General features: G+C 31.4%; 3 protein-coding genes and 1 pseudogene across 10 annotated transcripts; 3 read left to right on the top strand and 1 right to left on the bottom strand.

The window, feature by feature from the left end:
* Positions 1–800: 800 nt before the first annotated feature.
* On the top strand, positions 801–4,185 carry LOC100807166 (geraniol 8-hydroxylase). Its single transcript, XM_003537766.5, has 3 exons — positions 801–949; positions 2,116–3,022; positions 3,283–4,185. Exons 2-3 carry the CDS (start codon positions 2,129–2,131, stop codon positions 3,910–3,912), a joined length of 1,524 nt encoding a protein of 507 aa, XP_003537814.1. The 5' UTR covers positions 801–949; positions 2,116–2,128; the 3' UTR covers positions 3,913–4,185.
* A 2,474-nt stretch (positions 4,186–6,659) lies between these two features.
* Positions 6,660–9,163, top strand: LOC100781162 (TOM1-like protein 1; annotated as a pseudogene).
* Positions 9,164–9,798: 635 nt separating this feature from the next.
* Positions 9,799–14,004, top strand: LOC100806631 (probable arabinosyltransferase ARAD1). Its single transcript, XM_003537765.5, has 9 exons — positions 9,799–10,374; positions 10,454–10,627; positions 10,825–10,982; positions 11,070–11,217; positions 11,687–11,802; positions 11,885–12,023; positions 12,810–12,920; positions 13,166–13,234; positions 13,654–14,004. The coding sequence occupies exons 1-9, from the start codon at positions 9,913–9,915 to the stop codon at positions 13,783–13,785; spliced, it is 1,509 nt and encodes a 502-aa protein (XP_003537813.1). The 5' UTR covers positions 9,799–9,912; the 3' UTR covers positions 13,786–14,004.
* Positions 14,005–17,712: 3,708 nt separating this feature from the next.
* Positions 17,713–20,892, bottom strand: BZIP121 (bZIP transcription factor bZIP121). 8 transcript variants are annotated; one of them, XR_416604.4, is made up of 5 exons: positions 20,647–20,892; positions 19,748–20,551; positions 18,571–18,635; positions 18,104–18,157; positions 17,713–17,976 (listed from the first exon to the last, which is right to left on the bottom strand). XR_416604.4 is itself a non-coding variant. In XM_006590318.4 (4 exons), exons 2-3 carry the CDS (start codon positions 20,529–20,531, stop codon positions 18,607–18,609), a joined length of 813 nt encoding a protein of 270 aa, XP_006590381.1. In that variant the 5' UTR covers positions 20,532–20,551; positions 20,647–20,892; the 3' UTR covers positions 17,713–18,157; positions 18,571–18,606. The 8 variants fall into 8 exon arrangements, 6 of the variants coding, with proteins under 6 accessions (XP_006590381.1, XP_014619020.1, XP_006590382.1 ...); XR_416605.4 differs by having other exon boundaries at positions 17,713–17,894; XM_006590318.4 differs by having other exon boundaries at positions 17,713–18,157.
* Between the last annotated feature and the right edge of the window lie 2,907 nt (positions 20,893–23,799).

Raw genomic sequence — 23,799 nt, 5'->3', positions numbered from 1 at the left:
AGAAATTTTCATTTATTTATTTAATTATTTGAATATAATTTTATTTTTAAATATTATTTTATTTAATATATTTCATATATTTAAAATTTAGATAATTTTTTAATAATGTTATTGAATTCATTTGTTTTGTAAATGAAATAAAAAACTAACATAATGTTATTTAATATTTTTTTTAAATATTTGTTTTATTTTAAATACTTAAATTTTAAGAAACTAAAATTTTAAAATAAATACTAAAATGTTTTGTTACTAATATTGAATTATACTTTATAAAATAATATTATTTATTTTGTATAAAATTTTTTACTATTAACAACATTTAATAATTTAGTAATAAAAATAATTGTTAAATTAAAAATATCATAATACATAAAATATATAAAATGAATAATAAAAATTAAAAAAATATAAAATATAAAAAATAAAAAATATATTATATTTATTTAATAATTAAATAAATAAAATTGTTTATAATTTTAAAAAAAAAAATGAAAGCAAAACAAAAAAAGAAAAAATTTTAAAAGAAAAAACTTTAAAGGTAAAACAAAACTTACACTTCAAAGTAATAAGTTAAAAAAAATTACGATTTCAAAGATATAAGTTAAAAAAAGAGACATATACAATTTTGAAAGTCATAAAAAAATTAAACTGAAATAGTTAAAATTTTTATGACTTAATTTAAAAAATATTAAAAAGTTAGAAGTGATATGACGTGTAACGTTAGACTTGACACATGTTAGGTTTAGATATTTTTTTTATAATAATTTGAAATCCACACAAATAATAAAATAAAAAAAATTATAGTAAAAGTTCCCATTTTTGGACTTTTCTTCTTTTCTTTTGGTCCACCCATGCACCGACGCCCTTAGACATTTCCTCACTTTCGCACTTCTTCATACCCTTCCCCTCCTCTGCGCGACCCCCCGGCTTCCTCCCTTCCCCTCTTTCGGTATGTATTATTTTTGTTCTTCTCCATCTCGTTCCTGTGCATTTCAACTGTTTATTTTTTATTTTTATCATTTTCCTTCCCGTGTTTTGCTGTTACCAAATGAACAATAAGCCCCCCTTTGCCCCTGCTGCATCCCTCTCTGCCCATGCAATTTCATATTTTATCCTGCAAATGCCAGGTGCTGAAATGATTTTTGCCACTTGTCATTTAAATAATAAAAGTTTGATTCCCTTGTGTCCTTCAAACAAAAAACTCGTCTATAATCACCAGAAATTATTAAAAAAATAGACAAGTCCTACACCAATCAGCGACTTCCATATATATATATAAGTTGGTTCACAAAACATGATTTTTATTAATAAAATTTCTGAAACTAAAGTCTAAAACACTTCTCTAAGTCATGTTTTAAAACATACTTATTCATACTTCTGTAGTGTTTTAAAAAAGTATCGATTTTCATTTTTTTTTCAAAAAATTGTCTCATTTTAGTAAAAAAAAAAACCTAAAGATAAGGATTGTCATAATCAGTACATCTGTACATGATAAATTTTAGAACAACCTTTAGCTTACAGGAACGGTTTACGAAATTATAAGAAATCATGGGAGGATTTTTTTTTATATTGGTTCTTTAATAAAATAAAGAAAAGGATAATTGCTACACAATAGGAACAATTTACGAAATCAGGCAAGAAATATCTTTATTAGTTCTTTAATAAAATACACAAAAGAATAATGAATAATGATAAACTTACATTACTATAAAAAAATGATAAACTTACATTCTATTTCAGAACCTACAAAATAAAAAATAAACACTTAATTACATTTTTAGTCTTTAAAATTTAAAATAAATTATTTTTAGCTCTCTAATTTTAAAATATAAAACATTTTAACCCCTCAAATTTAAAAAAATATGCTTGTAATTAGTATAAACAATGTTAATAAATTGTGCATGATTTAATTAATGGAAAATTATTTGAGCTTAAACAATGATTTTAAATTGAGTCTTGAATATATATAATTAAGTTAAATTTTTTTTAAAAAAAAAAACTTTATTATCCCATAAAATAAATAAAATTTTCAAAATTGCCTTGTCTACGGGTAGTGGTATAAAGGAGGAATAGATGACTAAAGGGTTTTCCTGCATTATTGTGGTTGGTGTGTAGGAAGCAGAGAGAGATGATGGAGTTGTTTCTAAGTTGCATGGTCCTCTTTGTGTTAACTTTAGCAACACTTGGCGCACACTGGATCTGGGTGGTTTCATCGAGTAGAGCAGGTTCCAAACTCCCACCAGGCCCTTTCCCTCTTCCCATAATCGGAAACCTTCTTGCACTGGGCAAAAAGCCCCACCAATCTCTGGCCAAACTCGCCGAGACTCACGGCCCAATCATGACTCTCAAGTTCGGCCAAGTAACCACCATAGTGGTCTCTTCCGCCGACATGGCCAAAGAGGTGCTCCTAACCCACGACCACTCCTTGTCGTCAAACCGTGTCATTCCACAGGCCGTGCAGGTTCACAACCACCACAACCACAGCATTACCTTCTTGCCCGTTTCACCTCTCTGGAGAGACCTTAGAAAAATATGCATCGCTAATCTATTCTCCAACAAGACTCTTGATGCGAGCCAAGATCTCAGGCGCAGCAAACTGCATCAACTCCTCCACGATATCCACCGAAGCAGCCTAGCTGGTGAAGCGGTGGATGTTGGAAAAGCAGTTTTCAACACTTCCATGAATTTGCTTTCCAACACTTTTTTCTCTCTAGATTTGGTCCACTCTTCTTCTTCTGCTGCTGCTGTAGATTTCAAGGATTTGGTGCTCAAAATCATGGAAGAGAGTGGTAAACCAAACCTCGCTGACTTCTTCCCTGTACTCAAATTCATGGACCCGCAGGGTATCAAGACTCGCACCACTGTTTATACCGGCAAGATCATTGACACCTTTCGCGCTTTGATTCATCAGAGGTTAAAGCTCAGAGAAAACAACCATGGCCATGACACCAACAATGACATGCTAAATACCTTGCTCAACTGCCAAGAGATGGACCAAACCAAAATTGAACATTTAGCTCTGGTACGTACATATATACATATATATACTCCTCTTGAATTGTTAATTCATTTTTAATAGATTCTATTTTCAATTTTTTTAAGCTTTTGGTTCATTAGAACAAAAATGAATCTTCCTGATCTAGAGTTGGAATATACAATTCGGTAATTAAAATTTAAGAATTATTTTTATTATAAATCTAATGGTACCAATTACTTGATTATATATCGTCATATATGAAATCTTCTTGTTTAATTAATTAATGGCTGTGGTTTAATCACTAGACTTTGTTTGTTGCGGGAACGGATACGATTACATCTACGGTAGAATGGGCAATGGCAGAATTGCTCCAAAATGAAAAGGCAATGTCAAAGGCAAAGCAAGAGCTGGAGGAAACCATTGGCAGAGGAAAAGCGGTGGAGGAATCAGATATTGGTAGGCTTCCTTATTTGCAAGCAGTGATCAAAGAAACCTTTCGATTGCACCCTGCAGTCCCATTTTTGATTCCCAGGAAAGCCAATGCAGATGTGGAAATCAGTGGTGGCTACACAATCCCAAAAGATGCACAAGTGTTTGTCAATGTGTGGGCTATTGGAAGAAACTCAAGCATATGGAAAAATAATGCAAACGTGTTTTCACCGGAGAGGTTCTTGATGGATTCGGAGGATATTGATGTCAAAGGTCACAGCTTTGAGCTTACCCCGTTCGGTGCTGGGCGTCGGATTTGTCTTGGCTTGCCGTTGGCCATGAGGATGTTGTATTTGGTGTTGGGTTCGCTAATAAACTGTTTTAACTGGAAACTTGTTGAAGATGATGATGTTATGAACATGGAAGATAGCTTTGGGATAACTTTAGCAAAGGCTCAACCCGTTATACTCATTCCCGAGAAAGTGCATGGTGTCATCGTGTCATGAATGATGCACATGCACACTGATGAATAAAATAATAGTAACTGTAGTATGCGTATATATAGGACGTAGACACGTAGTATATAATAATAGCAACTGTAGCATGTGCACATGCACATGCACACTGTTAAATGCAGTGCTAGTTTACTACAGCAGCCGTATCGTGTCGAAACCTCCCCAACCCAAGTACTGTAATAATTTGGCAGATTCATGCTTTGCTTTAAAAGCTTGGCAGATTCATGCTAGTTTGAAGTAATTAATTAAGCTAAGGTTTGTTCATTATTAGGTGTTACGTACTATTGATTTATAGTCTCATTACATTTTAGGAGAAAAAAGATCCAAATCAAACAAAGCACTGTGATCTTTCGCATCATAAAGATCTAAAAGACATTAATTACATGATGTTAGAGTAATTACCTAAGTGTCTCTTCTCAGTTTAGTATTGTCGTTGGTCTCATATATAAAGAAAGAAAATCAAAACTAATTTATTTTATTTAATGCTATTATTTTTAAAATATTTTTTTATTTAATTGAGATTTTAATTCTAGTCACTTTTTTATTATTTATTATTGATATCAACTTTAATGAAAAATGAATTCAGAAAAAAATAATTTTTAATTAAAATTGATGTAATTAAATTATTAATTAACTTTCTTAATTAACATAATTAATTTTTCTCCCACTGGCTGAAGTATAAGCATAAAATTGCAAGATATGTACTATTTTTAAGTTTGATTATGTTAATTAGATTGCAAGATATTGTACTACTTTGTAATGTTTTTTTTAATTTTTCATTTTTAGTAAAGAGTTCACTTAAGGAGAATTTAATCATCGCATATTAACCTCGTGTGTGTATATATATATATATATATTAATTTTTAGTATCAATTAATCTTTGGCATCACAATAAAACAAAAAATTAGCAATCATCCAGCAAGAATTTGTTGAAAATTAAAAAACACTAGGTAATTACAATTCAAAGAAGAGACAACAAGTACATTAATGATTTTAAACTTTGAGAATTAAAACATCTAAAAAAATTAAAAATAAAATCATTCTTTACTCCAACAAATCATGTGCAAATGAAATAATTTTGTATTTGAAAATAAATATAAGCATAGACCATTATAAACTCTCCTGAACTTATTCATAATCAACATATCTATTTTTAGTTATTTTTTAAGCACGGGTTCACGTGTATCCGCCACAGCTGGTTGGCAAGAGGAAACAAATTCGAAACAACTTATTTGGCAACTTTAGAGAGTACAATATTGTTGATACGCTTATCTCACATCATTTCAACCTTAATTTATATGACTTAGATTAATAAATAGATTCGATCATCAAAAGGAGGAAATGGAAAACCGAAAAAAGATTCACTCTTACGTAAATAACCATTATTAATTCCGTTAGCAAAACTTCAAACCACTTCTTCTCTAGGGAAAGATTGATCTCTGGCATAGGCTTCAAAGAACCAGATATAATGGCGGTTAGTTGCACCTTCTTCGATGATCATGATTTTATTTATAATTAAGAAAAACGTATTTAAGGACATCTTGTTGTAAGGTAGATGATTCCATGTTTTGGAGTTCTTATATATGGTGGATCTGGTATGGATTTCTAATCAATATAATTTATGTTAGCTTATAAAAATTCATGTCCTTTTTTTTGTTTTTAAATTCTAACATTTTGAATGAGGTTTTCGATTTCTGTCTGAGTTTTGCGCGACTCTTTTTTTGTGGGAATTCTCATTCAATTGATTATATAAACGGTAAAATTGGACATAGTTGTCATTCTCATATATTTATATTTTGTTGTTCGTGAAGCATATTAATTAATTTGAGAGCAGAAAATAGAAAACTGAAAACAAGATGAGGCCTGTGTGGTATTTGTTCTTTTCATAATTTCCTCCATAAATCTTTGAAATCAGAAAACGTGAGAAGAGCTTGACATTTTTATAATTATTCGTGAAATTAAAATACCAAAACAAAAAATGTTTTTTTGAAACAAAACATGCGTACTTCAATAATAGAAATGTAATTGTGATCGATGTAAACGGTATAAGTTAGGAAAATCTACGAAGAAACGAAGAGGATACAAGAGCCACTGTACACATTTCTTAACTTTCAAGTTTCAATCATGATGTGGTGGTATATGAACATCAAGAAAATACATTTTTTGACAATAGAAATTGCTAATATATTTGTCTTTTTTTTTTCTCTGTTTAATTAACAGATATCGGTGAAAGTCAGCAACATCTCTTCAAGTGCAACCGAGCAAGATTTGAGAGAATTTCTTACCTTTCCGGGAAAAATCCAATATATTGAAATGCAAAGGTTTGTCTGTGTATTATCTGTATTTTATTTGCCATGACATGAGGCCATTAGATGGCAATCCACTTCAACTTCAAGTGCTCTAATTTTTCAGTGATAAGGGAAATTAATGTTAAGTAAATATTTGTTTTATAATTTAAAATTTATAAATATATATTACTTGTATGATTTTATTTTATAAAATAAAATATTTATTTTAGAATTAATTACGTAAAATTAAATTTTTTATTTTTCTTAAATTTTGTTTTAATGGGTCAATGTAATTTGTTAAATTTGTCTTGATATATGTAACTTGATTTTCAAGGATCCCATTTAATTTCCAACAATCATATATATTTTTGTTGTTGCATAAGGGGGTCTATGTCTATATATATATATATTTATTGTAAATTAAGTTCTGTTTTGTTTCTGCAGATTTTGAGGCCATTCGTGGGGTCAAACTGAGTAATTAAGGAAAAATATGAGTGAAAATTTGATGGGAAAAGTCAACGCTTTGGGGGAGCGTCTGAAAATTGGTGGGGTTGAGGTGGGTCGGAAGATGAGCGCTGGCATGAGTTCAAGGTGAAGGAGTTTTATCAGCAGGAGGATTCAAGGCATGCTGATAAACTCGTTGGGGAAGCTACCTCTGAGGCCCTTCATGAGCCTGAATGGGCTGGAATTCTTCATATCTGTGACTTCATAAATGCTGATCAACTTAACACCGCCGAATTGGTACGTGTAATTAAGAAACGGGTCGTGGCCAAGAGTCCTCCTAGAGTTCAGTACCTGGCTTTTGTTTTGCTTGAATCATTGGTCAAGAATTGTGACAAGGCTTTCTTGGAGGTGGCAACTGAGAGAGTCCTTGATTAGATTATCAAGCTCATTGATGACCCTCAGACTATTGTTAATAATCGGAATAAGGCTTTGATGATGATTCAGGCATGGGGAGAGTCAACCATTGAGCTTCGCTATCTGCCTGTGTATGCAGAAACTTACAAGGTACTTTTACAACTTTCAATGCTTGTCAGTTAAATAAGACAGCAAAATATGCTTATAGTGTGAAGTCAAAAGATTTGTTTGGACCATTTCAGCCAATAATTAATCGGATGCCAAAATACTTTGTAGATGTATATAGTTTTATTTAGGAATTTGATAAATTAGCTGTTAATAAAATTAAATCACCTTAATTAATTGAATTCCTGATCTTGTTAATTAACAATTATATTAAGGGGCCTTTCTTTATATTTCAAGGAATAGTATTCTGGAAAATGTTATTATTCTCATCAAAACATGTTTGGTATATTTTTAATTTATGGAAATACTTTTAAATTTAATTTAATTTTAAAAAATAAAATAAATAAGCCTGATTAAGAAGATAAAAGAAAGTGAAAAATTATTTTAAACATTCTCATCAAAATATAAAAAGATGAAAAATCATGTGCAATATGAATTTCTAAGAATAAGTTATACCTAAAAATATTTTTTGATTACCTTTTAATAAACATAGGAAAACATATTCTCATTTTCATATTCTTGCGATTCCAATAAAATTTCGTAAAACAAACATCTTAGTTTGATACTTTTGCTTTCGAACTTGTGTATCACTTTTTTGTCATGAATCAACTCTACCTTAAAATTTAATTAAGCTGTTAGGAGTGTACAAGAACTGAGGCAACCAAACCATGATCGTTGCATAGATTACTTCGTCATAAATACTGTTATGAACCAGCTCTCACGCAAAATAAAGCTGTTAATTGAAGTCTCATGAATGGTTTTTATATATGTAAATTCTAAACCTTTCTGGTTCAGAGTTTGAAATCAAGGGGTATTGGATTCCCTAGCCGTGACAACGAAAGCTTGGCTCCCGTGTTTACTCCTCGTTCTGCTACTGCTTCAGCTGATGTCAGTTTTGCAAATCTTATATATTCAATTTGATATTCATGGGCAAAGTTTTACGTCTGTTACTCCTCCTCGCTCTGCCACTACTCCACAGGCTGATGTCAGTCTTGCACATCTTATGCAGCATGATGATATTCATGTGCAAAGTTTTACGTCTGAACAAATAAAGGAAACTTTTGATGTCGCCAGAAATAGCATTGAGCTTCTTTCTGTCTTCTTCAACGCAGCAGGATGTGTTAAAGGTATTTTACTTTTTGTTGTGTTCTACTGCATGCTTCCTTTTTGGTTGCTCTCATTTGAGTTGACATCCATCGATAAATTTTGTGCCAAAATATTCAGTTTATGGATACAATTTCATTTGTTAGTTTTAGCCATGCCAATATATAACATATATATAGCTGCTGCATATCAATTTCTGCTCTATATTCACGATACCATGCTGTTTCTATTAGGTATGATGTTGTTGTATGCACATCCTTTTGTTTAATGGTAAACTTCTGTGTCAGAGTCGTCAATCCCTGATGTCCATAGAATCGTTGAGACTGGGATAATGAAGCAGTGCTTTTCTAGGCCTTGAATGTTAATGATGAGATTAAGAAGAGCGGAAGAAGAAGCAGCCTACAGTTGTTGTTCCACTTGAACCTGAACCTGAACAGAGTTATGGTAGATGTTGCTATTGAGCATGATGAGTCACCCCGTTTTACCAAAGAGGAAGGCTAGCTGATTAGAAAGCCTGTTGCATGTTCAAGAAATAGAGTCCATATGACATGTTGGATGATCTTGATGAGATGATTTTTGGAAAAAAGGATAGGGATGATGATGCATTTGATGGGGGACAACATCCAAAGAACCCACAATCATCATCAAAAGATGACCTTAACTCCTTCTAAATTGTCACTGCAATGCCTGAATATATATTAGTTAGGACGGTACATGTCTTTGACTCGATGGCTTGCTCTGCTTTCATTTCTATATGTTGATTATATATATTAAAATTCGTTCTGATACCACTTTCCATTACTGCAATGTGAAAAATCTGAGAGAACATTAACACGTCTACGAATTAGTCCTGGAACATATGTTTTAACTTTTTTGGTTTAAAAACTAATCATTCTTTATTGGAGTGAATCACGTTCAAATTGAGTAGCAACACCACTATTTGATTTGAATATACCATATAAATGTTTTTGTTATTTTTTTTGGCTTTTTTATAAGGATTAAGAAAAATAATAAATATTTTAACGAGTAGAACAATTATATTATATTAAATTATTCTTATTCTTTATTTCTTATTCAAGACTGACTGTGTCACATTAATGATTTATTTGGGACAAAATTGAAGTAAACAAAAAGTAATGTTTCATATGTTTTTTTTTATATTTAAAATAGAAGAAGTAAAACCAAATTGAAAAATTGAAAATAAATCATAAATTGAGAAAAATGATTTTCTAATAATTGGATTATAATTAACTATGAATCTTGTCCGTCAGTATTCTTTGATTAAAATAATTTTACACATTTTAATAAATTATTTTTTTTAATTTTTTAATTAATATTCTAATAAAACCTATTAGTATTTGTCTTGATATTTTAGTAATTTTACCATGCTTGTCGTCACATTAACGATGCTCAAGTTTTTTAAAATTTAAAAGATTTAGTGAATTTTTTTAATAAATACAACTCTACCTCTTAATTTTCATTTTATTTTTCCCTTTAGCGACCCATTTACGAAGATGGTAAGATAATTATTGGGGCCATTTTTGTTCTGGGCAGTGGAAGTTGTGGTTGATTCAGAATGGCCGGAAAGAACAACCCGCGATCCAATTCGCGAATGACCATCTTTCTCTTCCTCCTCGCTTTCTCTCTCCTCCTATTCCTCTTCTCTCTCTCTCCTCTCCGCACCCCTTCTCCCACGCAGCATTTCCACGTTTCCGATGCCGAAACCTCGTTCTTGGCCTCCCTCGACCACTTCCTCCTCGCCCACGCTCAAACGTCCCTCAAAGACGACGACACAGCGCCCCGCGACGAACCCCAAAACGACGACATGACGAAGAAGCTCGACGACGCCGTTTTTCACTCCGAGATGGACAGGCTCCTCTCGGATCCTTACTACCCGGTGTCCCTTCCCCTTAGGGTTTACGTCTACGACATGCCCCCAAAATTCACCCACGATTTGCTCTGGCTCTTCAAAAACACCTACCGAGACACCTCCAATCTCACCTCTAATGGAAGTCCCGTTCACCGTCTCATCGAACAGGTAGGTTCCTTCCTTCAATTCTCCTCTTGTAGTCGTTTGTTTATTGTATTGTATTGATCTGTGAAAATTGCGAATTCAGCATTCCATTGATTACTGGCTCTGGGCGGATCTCATTGCTCCCCAATCGGAAAGGCTCTTGACCAGTGTCGTTAGGGTTCACCGACAGGAGGAGGCTGACTTGTTCTACATACCCTTCTTCACCACTATCAGCTTCTTCCTCATGGAAAAACAACAATGCAAGGCCCTTTATAGGGTGTGAGTGCTCTTCTAACGCTCTCTGTTCTTTGCTTCTACTTCTAAATTAACTATTACAGTGGGAATTGGATCAAATTGAGGCTTTGTTCTTTAATTAATTATTTATTAACAACACTTTTAACCTTGCTTTTTTCAATGACTGCTGTAATGTGATGTGAATAATTATGCTTATGCCTTATGTTGTTGTGGGTGTAGGAAGCTTTGAAGTGGATCACTGATCAACCTGCATGGAAGCGCTCTGGTGGCAGAGATCACATACTCCCCGTGCATCATCCCTGGTCTTTCAAGTCTGTTCGTAGATACGTGAAGAATGCAATATGGCTCCTGCCTGATATGGATTCCACAGGAAACTGGTTAGTTTTCTTCTAACTTTGTGAATGCAATGCAATGCTATTATTTGTTGGAATTGGCATGACTGGTCGGTCTTTTTCATCTTTCAGGTACAAGCCAGGACAGGTTTATCTGGAGAAAGACCTGATTCTCCCTTATGTTCCCAATGTTGATTTATGTGATGCCAAGTGTTTATCTGAGACGAATCCAAAGAGAAGCACACTACTTTTCTTTCGGGGCCGGCTCAAGAGAAATGCGGTAAGCATTATTACTTGATTGACTGGCAGGTGGAAGCTTTGAAAGTTCTATCTGCATATGATGTTACTTGAAATCAATGAATATTATTTCTTTTTATCAACTTTTCTGTTCAATCTCATGTTGGAGTTGCTACTATTGTCAACAGTGGAGAGCATCTATTTAGTAGTGCATTTTTCTGGGCTTTGCCAACATCATCCCTTAGGAGTTAGAACTGACTTATGCAACTAAAATCAGAATACTTTTGTTGAACTCATTAATTATATATATAAGGAAGGCCTTATGGCATTTGGGGTAGAACCGTGACTGGCTATTGGCTTTTTATTGTTTGGTTGTCTGATCTTATAGTTTCTGGACAGAAGTCTCATCTTGTTTTGCCCTACGTGTGTATGTGGCATTCTCATTTTTTTTTGTCATCTGCATTATCTATTATTCTGAGTTTAGTTGCCTTTTTTTTATCTTCCCATTTCAGGGAGGGAAGATACGCTCTAAACTTGGAGCTGAATTAAGTGGGGTTGATGGTGTGGTTATAGAGGAGGGAACAGCTGGAGATGGGGGAAAAGAAGCTGCTCAAAGGGGCATGCGCAAGTAATATAAGTTCAGCACTTGAACTAATGTACACTGGTTACTTATTTTGTTGTATTTATTTGCTTGCTTTGCTCATCAACAGGTCTCTATTTTGCTTAAGCCCAGCTGGTGACACTCCTTCCTCTGCTAGATTATTTGATGCTATTGTCAGTGGATGCATTCCAGTTATAATAAGTGATGAGCTGGAGCTTCCTTTCGAAGGAATACTTGATTACAGGAAGGTGTGCTTGCATTTATATCATGTAACTGATTACATTAAGAACAATATTGAGAGTTAATGGTATAATTGCAATAAAATAGTGGTGAAAATAATTCACTAGCTTTGGATGGTTTTATTTTGGTGTGGACAGTGTGGGCAAGTTGCTATTGGATTATCTGTTGGTTTATAAATCTTTACAGGAGTATATATTGCCTTATGCCTTTTTACATCATACTTACTATCTCAGATGATTAATATTGACTTTTTTGTGTACTTAGAGAGGAACAAATTAAGTGATAGTAGGACATGATCATGCCATTAGCTTAGTTTGTTTGTCTTAATGACTTTTCTGAAAATAAATAGAAAAAGAATTTTTACTGGAGATTTTTTCCTCAACTATTTAAAAAAAAATGCAAAAGAAAGCAGGAACCCAAAAAAATCAGCAGGGCTATCTAGTCCTATCCATGGCAATAATCATGGTATAGCCATGGCCCATGGGCATAACATCAAAGAGAAACTGAAAGCATACTCCTATCCCTAAGATTTTAGTGCAGGGAGACCAAGATACATGCATTCAATTTCAACCAAATGCACCAAAGAACAACATGGACTGCACACTGCTGCAGAATTTGGGTCTCTTGTTATTACCATAACCTTAAAATAAACACTCTTAAGGTAGAATAGACCCAGTGACCAAAATTGCACTGTCTAATCTTCTATATGGTTATCTGATAAGTCAGAGCTTTATGAATTGTTAATTTCTATTTTTTAATGGGAAGTTACTATTTACTTTTTGCCATAAATGCAGATAGCGGTGTTCATTTCTTCTATTGATGCTGTAAAGCCAGGTTGGCTTTTGAAATATTTAAAAGGCATTAGACCTGCTCATATCAAAGCAATGCAACAAAATCTTGTCAAGGTTTGTAATCAGTATCATGTAGAATTTAATTCACTTCTGCCCTCCGCCCCCTTGTGTTATTTGATTCTTTTGAGGTCAATCTTGCTAGAACTTTCTACTGATGCATAATGCCAAACTGAAAAATATTGTGCCCTGTGAAAATGTTTGTAGCAATAATTAACTTGGTTATTTTCAGTTTCTTCCATTGATTTGTGCATTGCCTTGCTTGCTTGTGTGGTGTTTAATGTTTTCTTTTTTCTTTTCAGTACTCAAGGCATTTCTTGTATTCTAGTCCTGCTCAACCATTAGGTCCTGAAGACTTGGTTTGGAAAATGGTTTGTTACTGTTTGTTTTGCTATTTAAGTTTCTGTTCTTAATATTCTCTGTAGACACTTTGTTCACATAATGAACTTTTAAAGCTTGTCCATTGAGTGGTTTCTTGTTAGCCTAGCCTAGCAGTTAGTTGTTCTGATTTTGATTTACTTGGGTTACTGTAGATTTTAATTGGATAATATTTCTAAATGATTCCTTAAAACATTGATGCTATCATGTTGGAAACCATCAGAAATACCTGTTGGGGAATCGTAGAAATTTCCATTCTACTATCATTTTTTTTTTATTCTCTTGACATTTCTTAACTATTTTGAAGATGGTTCAGTAGGCATCTTATATTTTGTGATGTTTCCTTGACCTTTTTTTGGGTGTTTTTTAAAGGAATCATGGTTATTGTTTTCTGGATGTTATGGTGCTACAGATGGCTGGCAAGGTGGTGAACATCAAGCTTCACACCAGAAGATCACAACGTGTAGTGGAAGGATCAAGAAGTCAGTGTACTTGTGAATGCAGGTCTGGTAACATCACTAATACTGCTTCAATAATTTCTTAAATCATTTTGTTTTATTTTAGTATTGTTTGGTGGGCTAGTTTGTTGTAAAACATCACTACTACTCGACGGGAAAAATAATTTAAATGTCTGTAGGATGATCAGCCTTGTGTGAAAGCTAATGGCAATCAAATATCATAATTGCCCATATATGTTGTCCTTTGTGACCGAGGCCATGCTGGGTTACTGTAAGATAAAATGACGGAAAACCAGATTTTACAAGGAAAAAGTCTAATCATTTTATTTTCATTTAGGAAAAATTAATTTAATCACAACTATTATTTATCCGAATTTTTGGCTCAGAGGTGAGTGTGAGGCTTAGAGTTATATTATTTTTATGTACGCATTACAATATTTTTTGTAACTATTTTTTTCCTTATCCATTTTTAGTGCTTTTTATTTCACATTTTTTTTTTAATTTTTCTCTTAAGTATTTGGAGACTTTCTGGGGAAGCCTAGTGGGAATAGTTTGGCGAATATGAGGCATAACTATTAAAATGGCCCCTTGATTATTTTAGAATATTCAATTAGGTCTCTTCATTTTTGAAAAGTTTAATTAGGTTCTGTTTTTTTTTATAAAAAAAAAATTCTGAATCAAGTCCTTTTCGTCTAATTAAATTTGATGTTGCTACTGATTCAAATTTGAAGTTTCAATTTGGTTCTCTCTTTATATATTTAATTTAAGGGTAAATAGTCATTTTTGTTCATAAATGTGTAATTTGCGGATAAATGCGTTCCTGAAAGATAAAAATATAAAATTTAGTTCCTGAAAGTGTAAAAAGTGTGACAAATATATTTGGCCGTTAACTTCATTCCATTCACTGTTAATAAAATAGTTTATGTGATGCAGATAGATAAATTTGTCTTGAAATGATTGTCAACGTAGTATCTTTATAATATTTGTCTGACTTTTCAATTTCTCACTCCGCTGACAAATACGTGATGAAAATATAAAATTTAGTCTTCAAAAATATAAAAAGTGTCACAAATATATTCGACCATTATAACTAATTATTATAATTTGAAAAAAATTTATAATGATTGCGATAAAATGATCAAATTAATAATTTAATATTTTTTTAATTTAACTCATCTCAAAAAATAAACAAAAGTTAGTGTACATTTAAAATTTTGATTTGGTTATTAATTAAAATTCAAATTATGGAATTAAGGTGAAAGAAAAAAAAATAAGAAAAAATATAATAAATAATTATTTTTGTATTTGTTTTATTAACTTTAAATTAATGATAAAAAATCATAAATTAAATTGAGTGTTAAAGAAAAAAAAAATACTTGTTTTATAAACTTGTAAATAATTTTTTTGTTCTTCTATGCTTTCATGAAAGGTTTAAGTAAAAAAATATTTATTGTAAAGCATTATAGTTAAATTACATTTATGAATAGTTTTTAAGAAAAATTATAATTGTAATGACACAATTTGTAAAAAACACTCATCTCCTTTGGAATGATTTTTTTTAAGGTTATGATTTTTTAAATGATCAGTCAATAAAAAATGATTGTATATGATTTTAAAAAATTAATTTAAAAATTGACAAACTTTTATTATAATTTGTATTTTGATGTCATTGGATATACTAATAGACATTCATATTTTATTATGAAAATTTTATAAAAAAAAATAATTAAATAAATAATGTTTGATTAAATAGAAACAATGATTTTTTTAGCATTTTATAATAAAAAAAAAGTATTAATAGCTTAAAAATCATATAACAAAACACAAACACTTATCAATGTGATATAGTTCTTTTAAAATTTTGTTGCAATCATTATAAATTTTTCCAAATAATAATAATTAGTCACAATTTACTATCAATATTCGGATATATTTGTTGCACTTTTTACACTTTTAGAGATAAAATTTTGTATTTTCATCCTTCAAAGACGCATTTGTCAGTGGAGTAGGAAGACGATAGAGGGTCAAATTGAACCCTCCGATCATCATTAGCAGTGTCAAAATCTATTGGATGGAAAATTTCATGAATACATCTAAAATTTTGCCAATTTTTTAGGATTTTTTTATTTTGTTCATGAATATAATAATACTTTCTTAACGTCCAAAAACTTATGATTATAAAAAAGAATAAATATCCAAATTAATTAATTCTAATATGATTACGCATGTAATGTACCGATATAAGTATGGATTAGTGTGATATTAAAAAATATAAAAAAAATTAAATATTTTATACTGTCAAATTAAAAAAAACTTTTGATATAAATAATTTAAACATCATTATATAAATTTTGTATACATTATATATATATATAGAGAGAGAGAGTCTCTTGATATAAAAATTATCCAAATAAATTTACTCAAATATAAATACTCGTGAAACAAATAAATATAAATATAAATTAAAACAAAATAAATAGAATATATAATAATTTTTAAAAAAATATAATTTTATATTTTTAAATTTAAAAAAATAAAGACTATTTTGATATAAAAATTGTATGCGTTAAATATAAATATCAATATCTAAAACTCTTTAAACATTAAAAAGAATTGTCCTAATATATGATTACTATGCCAATCATCCTTGTAGAACATATGCAACTTTTCAACCTTTCTTACCATGATCTTACCAAGGTTGTAAACTTGTACATTTCTTTCATCTTCACCATGAAACTCATTATGTGTTACTCCTTTATTCTTATTTCACAACCAGCACATTAGAACCAACAACTACAACCATCTTCTCTGTCACTAAGTTGTTATAACTTATACCTAAACACGAAGCACCTCCAACATACCTCTTGGCAAACTTTCAAGCAATTCAAAAGCTGTGAAACTCATCATCTCTTTTTTTCTCCCATCTTAAGATGACGAATCAATATCTTCGTAGCTTCTACTATTAGAAGGGCGAGACCATGCAGATGTGCAGTTGTTATATGGTTTTGAAGGTTATCTTAATTGTAACTTACACTCCTGGTAATTAGGATAAGAGAAAAGGATATTTTGCGTTAATTTAATATAGAATATTTGAAGGTAATCTTATCGTGGACAACAATATTTTCAAGATTTGTTTAAAAGGTTTTTCTTTTCCATATAATATCCAAAATGAAGAAATGTGTTTTGTACAGGGATAATAATATATAAAATCAAATGTTAGAAAATATGAGGCAAGCAATATATCAAAGAGATTTCCACCAATAAATTACGAACAAAACCATTGTTCTAAACTTTAACAAGTCAGTCCACTTTAAGAAAATGCAGGCATAATAATAATAATAATAATATTACTACTATTATGGTGTACTTGTTAGTTTATTCAAAAGATGGAAATTTATTGACCTATTTAAATGACTTTAAAAAATAAATAAATCGAATGTTAAAAGAGGTCACATACAGTTACAATAATTCATACCTGAAAATCTAACCAATTCATACATGTTAAAAGAGGTCACATACAGTTGCGTGTAAGGGAGACTTCTTTATCCAGAAAAAAAAAAGGACTTTATTCATTTTCAAAATTTATTTAATTAAATAGGTCATATTTTAGATTTTTTTATATAAAAAAAAAAGCATTGCCTAATAGTTTGTTTATGTGCATAATTTCAACAGCGAAGACGACTAATGGAAAGAAATCTTCACTGAAATTTAATACTATAATGAAATAAATTTATTAATTTTCATTTTTATTTCTAGCATAGCTAATAGCTAGATACACGAGCTTTTAAGATCTATGTTCAGCTAAAATCACTTGAGGCATTGGTTATTATCGTAAATTCGCCATGCAAACGGTATTCCAATATTGTATTTTAGAACTTCAGAGGGACAAGCTCGTAATGTCAAGTTTACTCCTTGAAATCCCGATGTGCTCCATAAAACGTTGAACGTGCAACTAAAGCCAGGTAAATTGTTACACATTTTGTCCACAATGGCAGTCGATGTAGAAGATACAATGATGTAATAATGTTTTTTATTAATCATTCCATGCCTAAAAGAGGATCAACAAGAGCATTTATAACTATCGAAATCTATTCAAGACTTGTTCTCTAAGTGCAGACAGGCACATATGCTTTTCCCATCATCGATTTGAAACAGCTACTTGCGCTCTCAAATACAAAACCATTCACTTGTCTGTCTTAACTTGTAGAAGACATGCCAATATGCAAAATCTTCAGTTAGAGGACAACAGTTCCTTCTACCCTTGTCCAGCAAAAATGCTAAAGACAGAAGTAAACCTCTCATATTATTAAGAAAAACGAAGAACAACGCCGACAACCATACAAGCCAACTTTATTATTTCGCTCACAAGATTTTATATTACACAAAATGACATTGGTGTCTCACCTGTCCACATCACTAAGTACTGAAAGATGAAACACACCCCATCTTCCCTAAGTTCTGTAATCCAGCAATGAAAAACTAGCGAATTTAGAAAAATCACCACTTTATATCCTATTATTATTAAACAAAGTAAAAACTACTCACATACTTGACAGATTTAAAATTGACAGAGCATAGAAAATTTTATGATGGCAGTTTAACTTGTCCCATGCATAATAAAAAAAACCAGTAAACTTAATTGCAAAGAGAAGCACCAAATCTGTCTCGGCCATAAGCTATGCTGGCTGCAGATCAACTACTCTATTTTGTTTAAATAAAACATTAATCTATGACTAATCTTCCATAGTAGAGCAGCCAATCGAACCATTATAATGCAGTAGTGGATCAAAAAGAGAGAATTATTTTTAAAAAATGACTTGATGGATAGCTGATGCTGCAACTGGTAACGAGATATTGGAAGGAGATATTACCATGCCAAGGATGAAAACCACCAAATTATCAATTCTTCAACCAGCTGTTGCAGCACGAGATCCCCCTAAAAAGTAAACATCCATTAGAGCATTTTAAAGTCATCATACTGGATTCAATCCCAAGTCCTTTGGAAACAGGGATAAAAAGAATTAAATAATAAAGGCTTGAATATGTTTTTGGTTCTTGTAAGTTAATGCATATTAATTTTTGGACCCTGTAAGTTCATTTTTCTAATTTAAGTCATTGTAAGTTGGCATTTTTTTTCCATTTTTGGTTCCAGTAAATTTTTTTGTTCATTTTTAGTCATTGTAAGTTTGTATTTTTTTTCAATCTCACTCACTTTAAGATTATAATTATTTCATTGATAGTCCACATAGGTTCATGCTTACAGGGACCAAAATTGAAAATGCGCCAACTTACAAGGATCAAAAACATATTTAAGTCAATAATAAATAATTGAAAATAAAATCCAGCCTCGACCCTCTTGGTAGATTTGGAAAAAACATTCAGCACAATAATTTGGTACTATGAATCTTTAAATTTCAGTTGCTTAAATGTTGTGGGAGGAGATTTGGTCATAAAACATGGCACCATTTGTTAACTCATGTAGTTATCTTACAAGACTTACAAGAACTCTAATACTAATAAACAGTGATACTGTAATAGCAATAACTACCCTTTCGAAACCTAGCATTCTCACAGAAGCTAACGATAATCCCATATAAAATCTAGCAAACAGATTTCAGCCCTAGAATATTAGGACAATTACGAAATCCAGCAAACACACACAATACCAATATATAAAAGGTGTTTCTGTGGGACCATCTTAAATCAACAATTCATGATCTAAACAGAAAAAAATGGAGGAGATCACATTGCTGAGAGCATGAGCAAGTTCATCTCCCATGCTTTTCACTTTCTCTCCTCTCAAATCTCAACACTTTCTATACTGCATGTTTACAAAGCTAAACTAGATAACAAGACAAAAAATAATTAGCACGGAATTCCAAAAAGTGACAAAATATACTATATACTCTAGGCATATCATAATCAGACCATGGGCAGCAATTAAAATGCAAGCAAGTAAGTATAAACACGAATTTACTAACTAGTAACAAATCAAACATTTCAATTCCCCCTATAATCAGAAAGTTCATGGCATGAATGGCGTCCCACCTTTTCTTTTCTTTGATAAGGCAGAAGAATTTACATTAGACCCTGTGTGTCCAACCCCAACCCCACAAGCGCGAAGATCCTTGAGCCCCAAATTCTGGCTTGCCAGACACTGCAGGTTCTCAAATTCACAACCATCAAACTCTTCCCCATTCAAAGCCGCAGTCTCCCCAATCCTCCCATCAGGGTGAAGGCAATACACCCTATCATCACACGGCAAGTTACAAGGGTTCATCACATAAGAACCAGCCACCGGATTCGGCGTTGTTGTTGTTGTTTTCTGATAGGGAAAGGACCCAATTTCCCCTTCAATCCTCCCCCTTATGTCAACCAACAAACACTTGAGCCTGGCTATTTCGGCCTCGAGAGCCGCCTGCCCCTGCAGCTTCTTCATCAAGTGCTGGTTCAGAGCCCTCAACTTCACAACCTCATCCTCCAGCGACGCCGCACGCGCCTTCTTCTTCTCCCGGTACTTCCGGACGGCTTCTTTGTTCCCCAGAGGCCGCTTCTTCGACGACGACTTTTTCTCGGCGGACTCGGCGGTGTCATCAGTAGCGACCTGGTCCTCCTCAGGGGCGGGGACGATTTTGGTGTGTACGTGGTAGCACGTGTGAGTGTGGGAGAAATCGGGGCCGGGAGGGTTGCACGTGTGGGTGTGGGTGCACGCGTGCGTGTCCTTGAGAAGCTCGTCGAAGAAACTGTCCATTGAACCGCTGCTCGGAAGCTCCCCCATGTTCGGACTCGAAAACACTTCATGGTTCGAGAAATCCAGCTCGCCGTCGTCCATTGAAACGGAAACCCCCAAATCTAAAACTAATCAATAATAATGTGCGAATTGCAATTGCAATTGAGAAGGAAACCCTAACAAGATAACATAGAAACAAAAGAGAAAATGGACGTACCAGGAAGAAGCGATAAGTTGAGAGATTCCAACGATTGATTGATTTACTTTTCGTTTGCTTGTCGGTTCTCTCTCTCTCTCTCTGCACTTTCAATCGGTTCTAATTTATACGTATTCTTCAGTCTCAGACTTTCATGTGATCGAGAATTGCGATTGTTCAACGAAAATAACTCTCGTAGGGCCAAGAGCCCAAGACCTACCTCTTTCTTTCCCCACAGTTACACGCATTATTGTTACTGTGAGATTAATATCAGCTCAGAATAATATACACTGTATTATATATATATATATATATATATATATATATATATATATATATATATTGTTTTTATAATTTTTGTTAAAATATTGATTAAGAAATTAAAAAAATATTTATTATAAAAATCATGAAAGAATATAAAAAAATCATAAATAATACAATTTAAAAACAAAGACATAAGTTTTTTAACATGAGCAAAACAAATTTCAAATTTTAAAAAATTTAATTATTTACCAACTAGATTTTCAAAGACAGTGAGTATATTCCTTATTAACAAACAACCAACCTTTACATTAGTCTTAATCATTTCATATGAAGTATTACTGTTCCTTAAAATCAATTTCGTGTGGTGTGTTCCAAAAATAATTTTGAGACCTAGTCTCGTCAGTCCTCACTCTTAAGATTTGCTAAAAGACAAAATGATATATATTTTTTATTTTATTTTTTTGAGAATGGACAAAACGAATCTTATTAGAACATGATTTTGCAAAACTTTTCCCTGTTTAGCTTATTCTTTCTTTTAATTTAACACAGCGGCGGGGGAGTTGTAAACTTAGGCTACAATTTTCCACTAAAGTATTTAACTATTGCTTTAATGTAATCGCTAAGATTCTTATCCACTACCTAGTATTAGTATCCCACTAACATATAACTATATTTTTTTTAGGAAATATATAACTATATTTTATTTCCCACTAACAGAGTATAACTTTATTTTCACTTAAAAAAAACTTAATTTTCTTTAGTAATATGATGCATATTTTGGATTGAGTTTAAGGCCCAATCCATAAAATAATTCATCAACACATACACTTATGATCTCATTTCATGAAATCAAGCAATCAAACTCATGATATAATTTTATAAATACAACCGACATTATTTTATGAGATATATCTATATTTTCAAGAGGGTCTTATTAACTAGTGTGCTAAGAATATTAATTAAAGAATTAAAAGATAAACAATTTTATTAGAAACTTTACGAGAGCGAAGAACACATTTAAAAATCATAAGAAAAAAATATTTTTACACATTTTAATAAAAATATTTTCCTTTTTACATTCTTAAGAACATTAGTTAGCATTTTGAACCATTTGGAACAAATTAATAGTACAAACTCCAAACCAGATTCATCATCTAATCCTCATCAAATGCAACAATGCATAAATTAAATTCACGTGTATATATTAATCTCTTACACATGCAAATTTTTCATTTACTTTTCTTTATATGATTTTTCTATTTACTTGTATTCATGTTATTGAGCAACATTTTATGTTACTGTAACTGATACTTTTACAGATAATTCCTTATCTCATATAATTTGTCCACGGTTAATGCATGCTTTATTTAGATATTTATATGTAAAAATAACACAACTTATTTTTTATACAATATATTAGTTATATATATTGTGATTTATTTATTGTATAATAAATTAGTCAATGGAAAAAAAGTCAAAAGTTTAGACATATTTTAGGCTTTGAAAATTTGGTATTGATTTGTGTTGCCCAGGCCCGTCTTCGTTGCAGTTACCTTGCCAGTACGACCCAGCTGCTTCGAACCCACAACTACAATCAGGTCATAATTCTCAACTTATGTTCATGCTAGGTTTAATAGTCCTCCGTTACATAATAATTATAGTGTAAAAAAAAAAACATTTCTAAAATAATTATTATTTTATCTTTTTATGTAATATTAATTATTTTTTCCTTATATTCTTTATAATATTAGTGATAAACAACAAAAATTATACATGAATAATTGATGACAAGATATGCTAATTTTATAAAATTATTACTCCCTATGTTGCATAATAATTGTTATGTTGTAAAATAATTATTATTTTTATTTATATTCAGTAAAATATTAATAACGAACAACAAAAATTAAAAATAAGTTAACAATGGTAAAGTTAATTTTATAAAATTGTTATTCTTTTTATCTATTAATTTTTCTTAATCTGATTAATTTAGTACTTTTTTTAGTTTTTTGTAAAAAAAAAATATAGAATAACAAATATAATGAAAGGAAGGACATTTCTTTAACTGCAATGTCGTTGGACATTTTTAATCACTGATTTATTGATCTTTTAAAAAAGAAAGAAATTCTCAACTTTCCTTGCTGGTGCCTGGAGCCTATAGCGGAGGGCACGTTCCATGACTTGTGACCATTTAATCGTGCTTTTGTTTTATTTATAAAAATTTACTTCCCTAAACTTTTGATTATAAAAAAATATTTATAAAATGGATTTTACAATTTTTTATGATAAGAATAGGAAAAAGATAAAATAGAAAACAACTGCCATTTATATAATAAAAATATTACTTTTAAAATTAATTTTCATAAGTTATTATTAGTAAATGAGTTTTTTTTTATAAAAAAAAAGTAGAAAACAACATCTCTTGTGCCCTGTTTAATAATAATAATAATAAAAGAAAGAAATAGAGAAGATGGAAAAAAATGAGTAAAAATGTGTGAAAATAAAATAGAAATTAAAGGTGTTTAATTAAAGAAAAAGAAAGATAGAGAAATGAGTAAAAATAAATGATCTATAACTTAGTGATCTCATTTATTTTTAAAATTATTTCTTCTGCACCGAATGACCCGGCTCATTTTCATTCCTCCACCTCCCCATATTTACCCTCCACTAGACAGACGCTTGATCTTTTTTGGGCACTCATATTTTGATTCTCTCTTTTTTAGTTTTACTATTTACTTTTGCAATGAGCTTATATTTTACTGCTACGCTTTCATATAATGGCATCATCGCATATTTTACTTTCGCTTTCATAGAGTTTGCTGAATGACGTCATTGAATTCGTAAACCAAGAAAGTTATGTGAATGGTAATAAAATTTTAAAATTATTCTTAATCAACACTAGTTTCTGCC

This window comes from Glycine max, chromosome 11, assembly GCF_000004515.6.
Source record: "Glycine max cultivar Williams 82 chromosome 11, Glycine_max_v4.0, whole genome shotgun sequence".
Lineage (NCBI taxonomy): Eukaryota > Viridiplantae > Streptophyta > Magnoliopsida > Fabales > Fabaceae > Glycine > Glycine max.
This window is presented reverse-complemented; position numbering and strand designations above follow the sequence as displayed.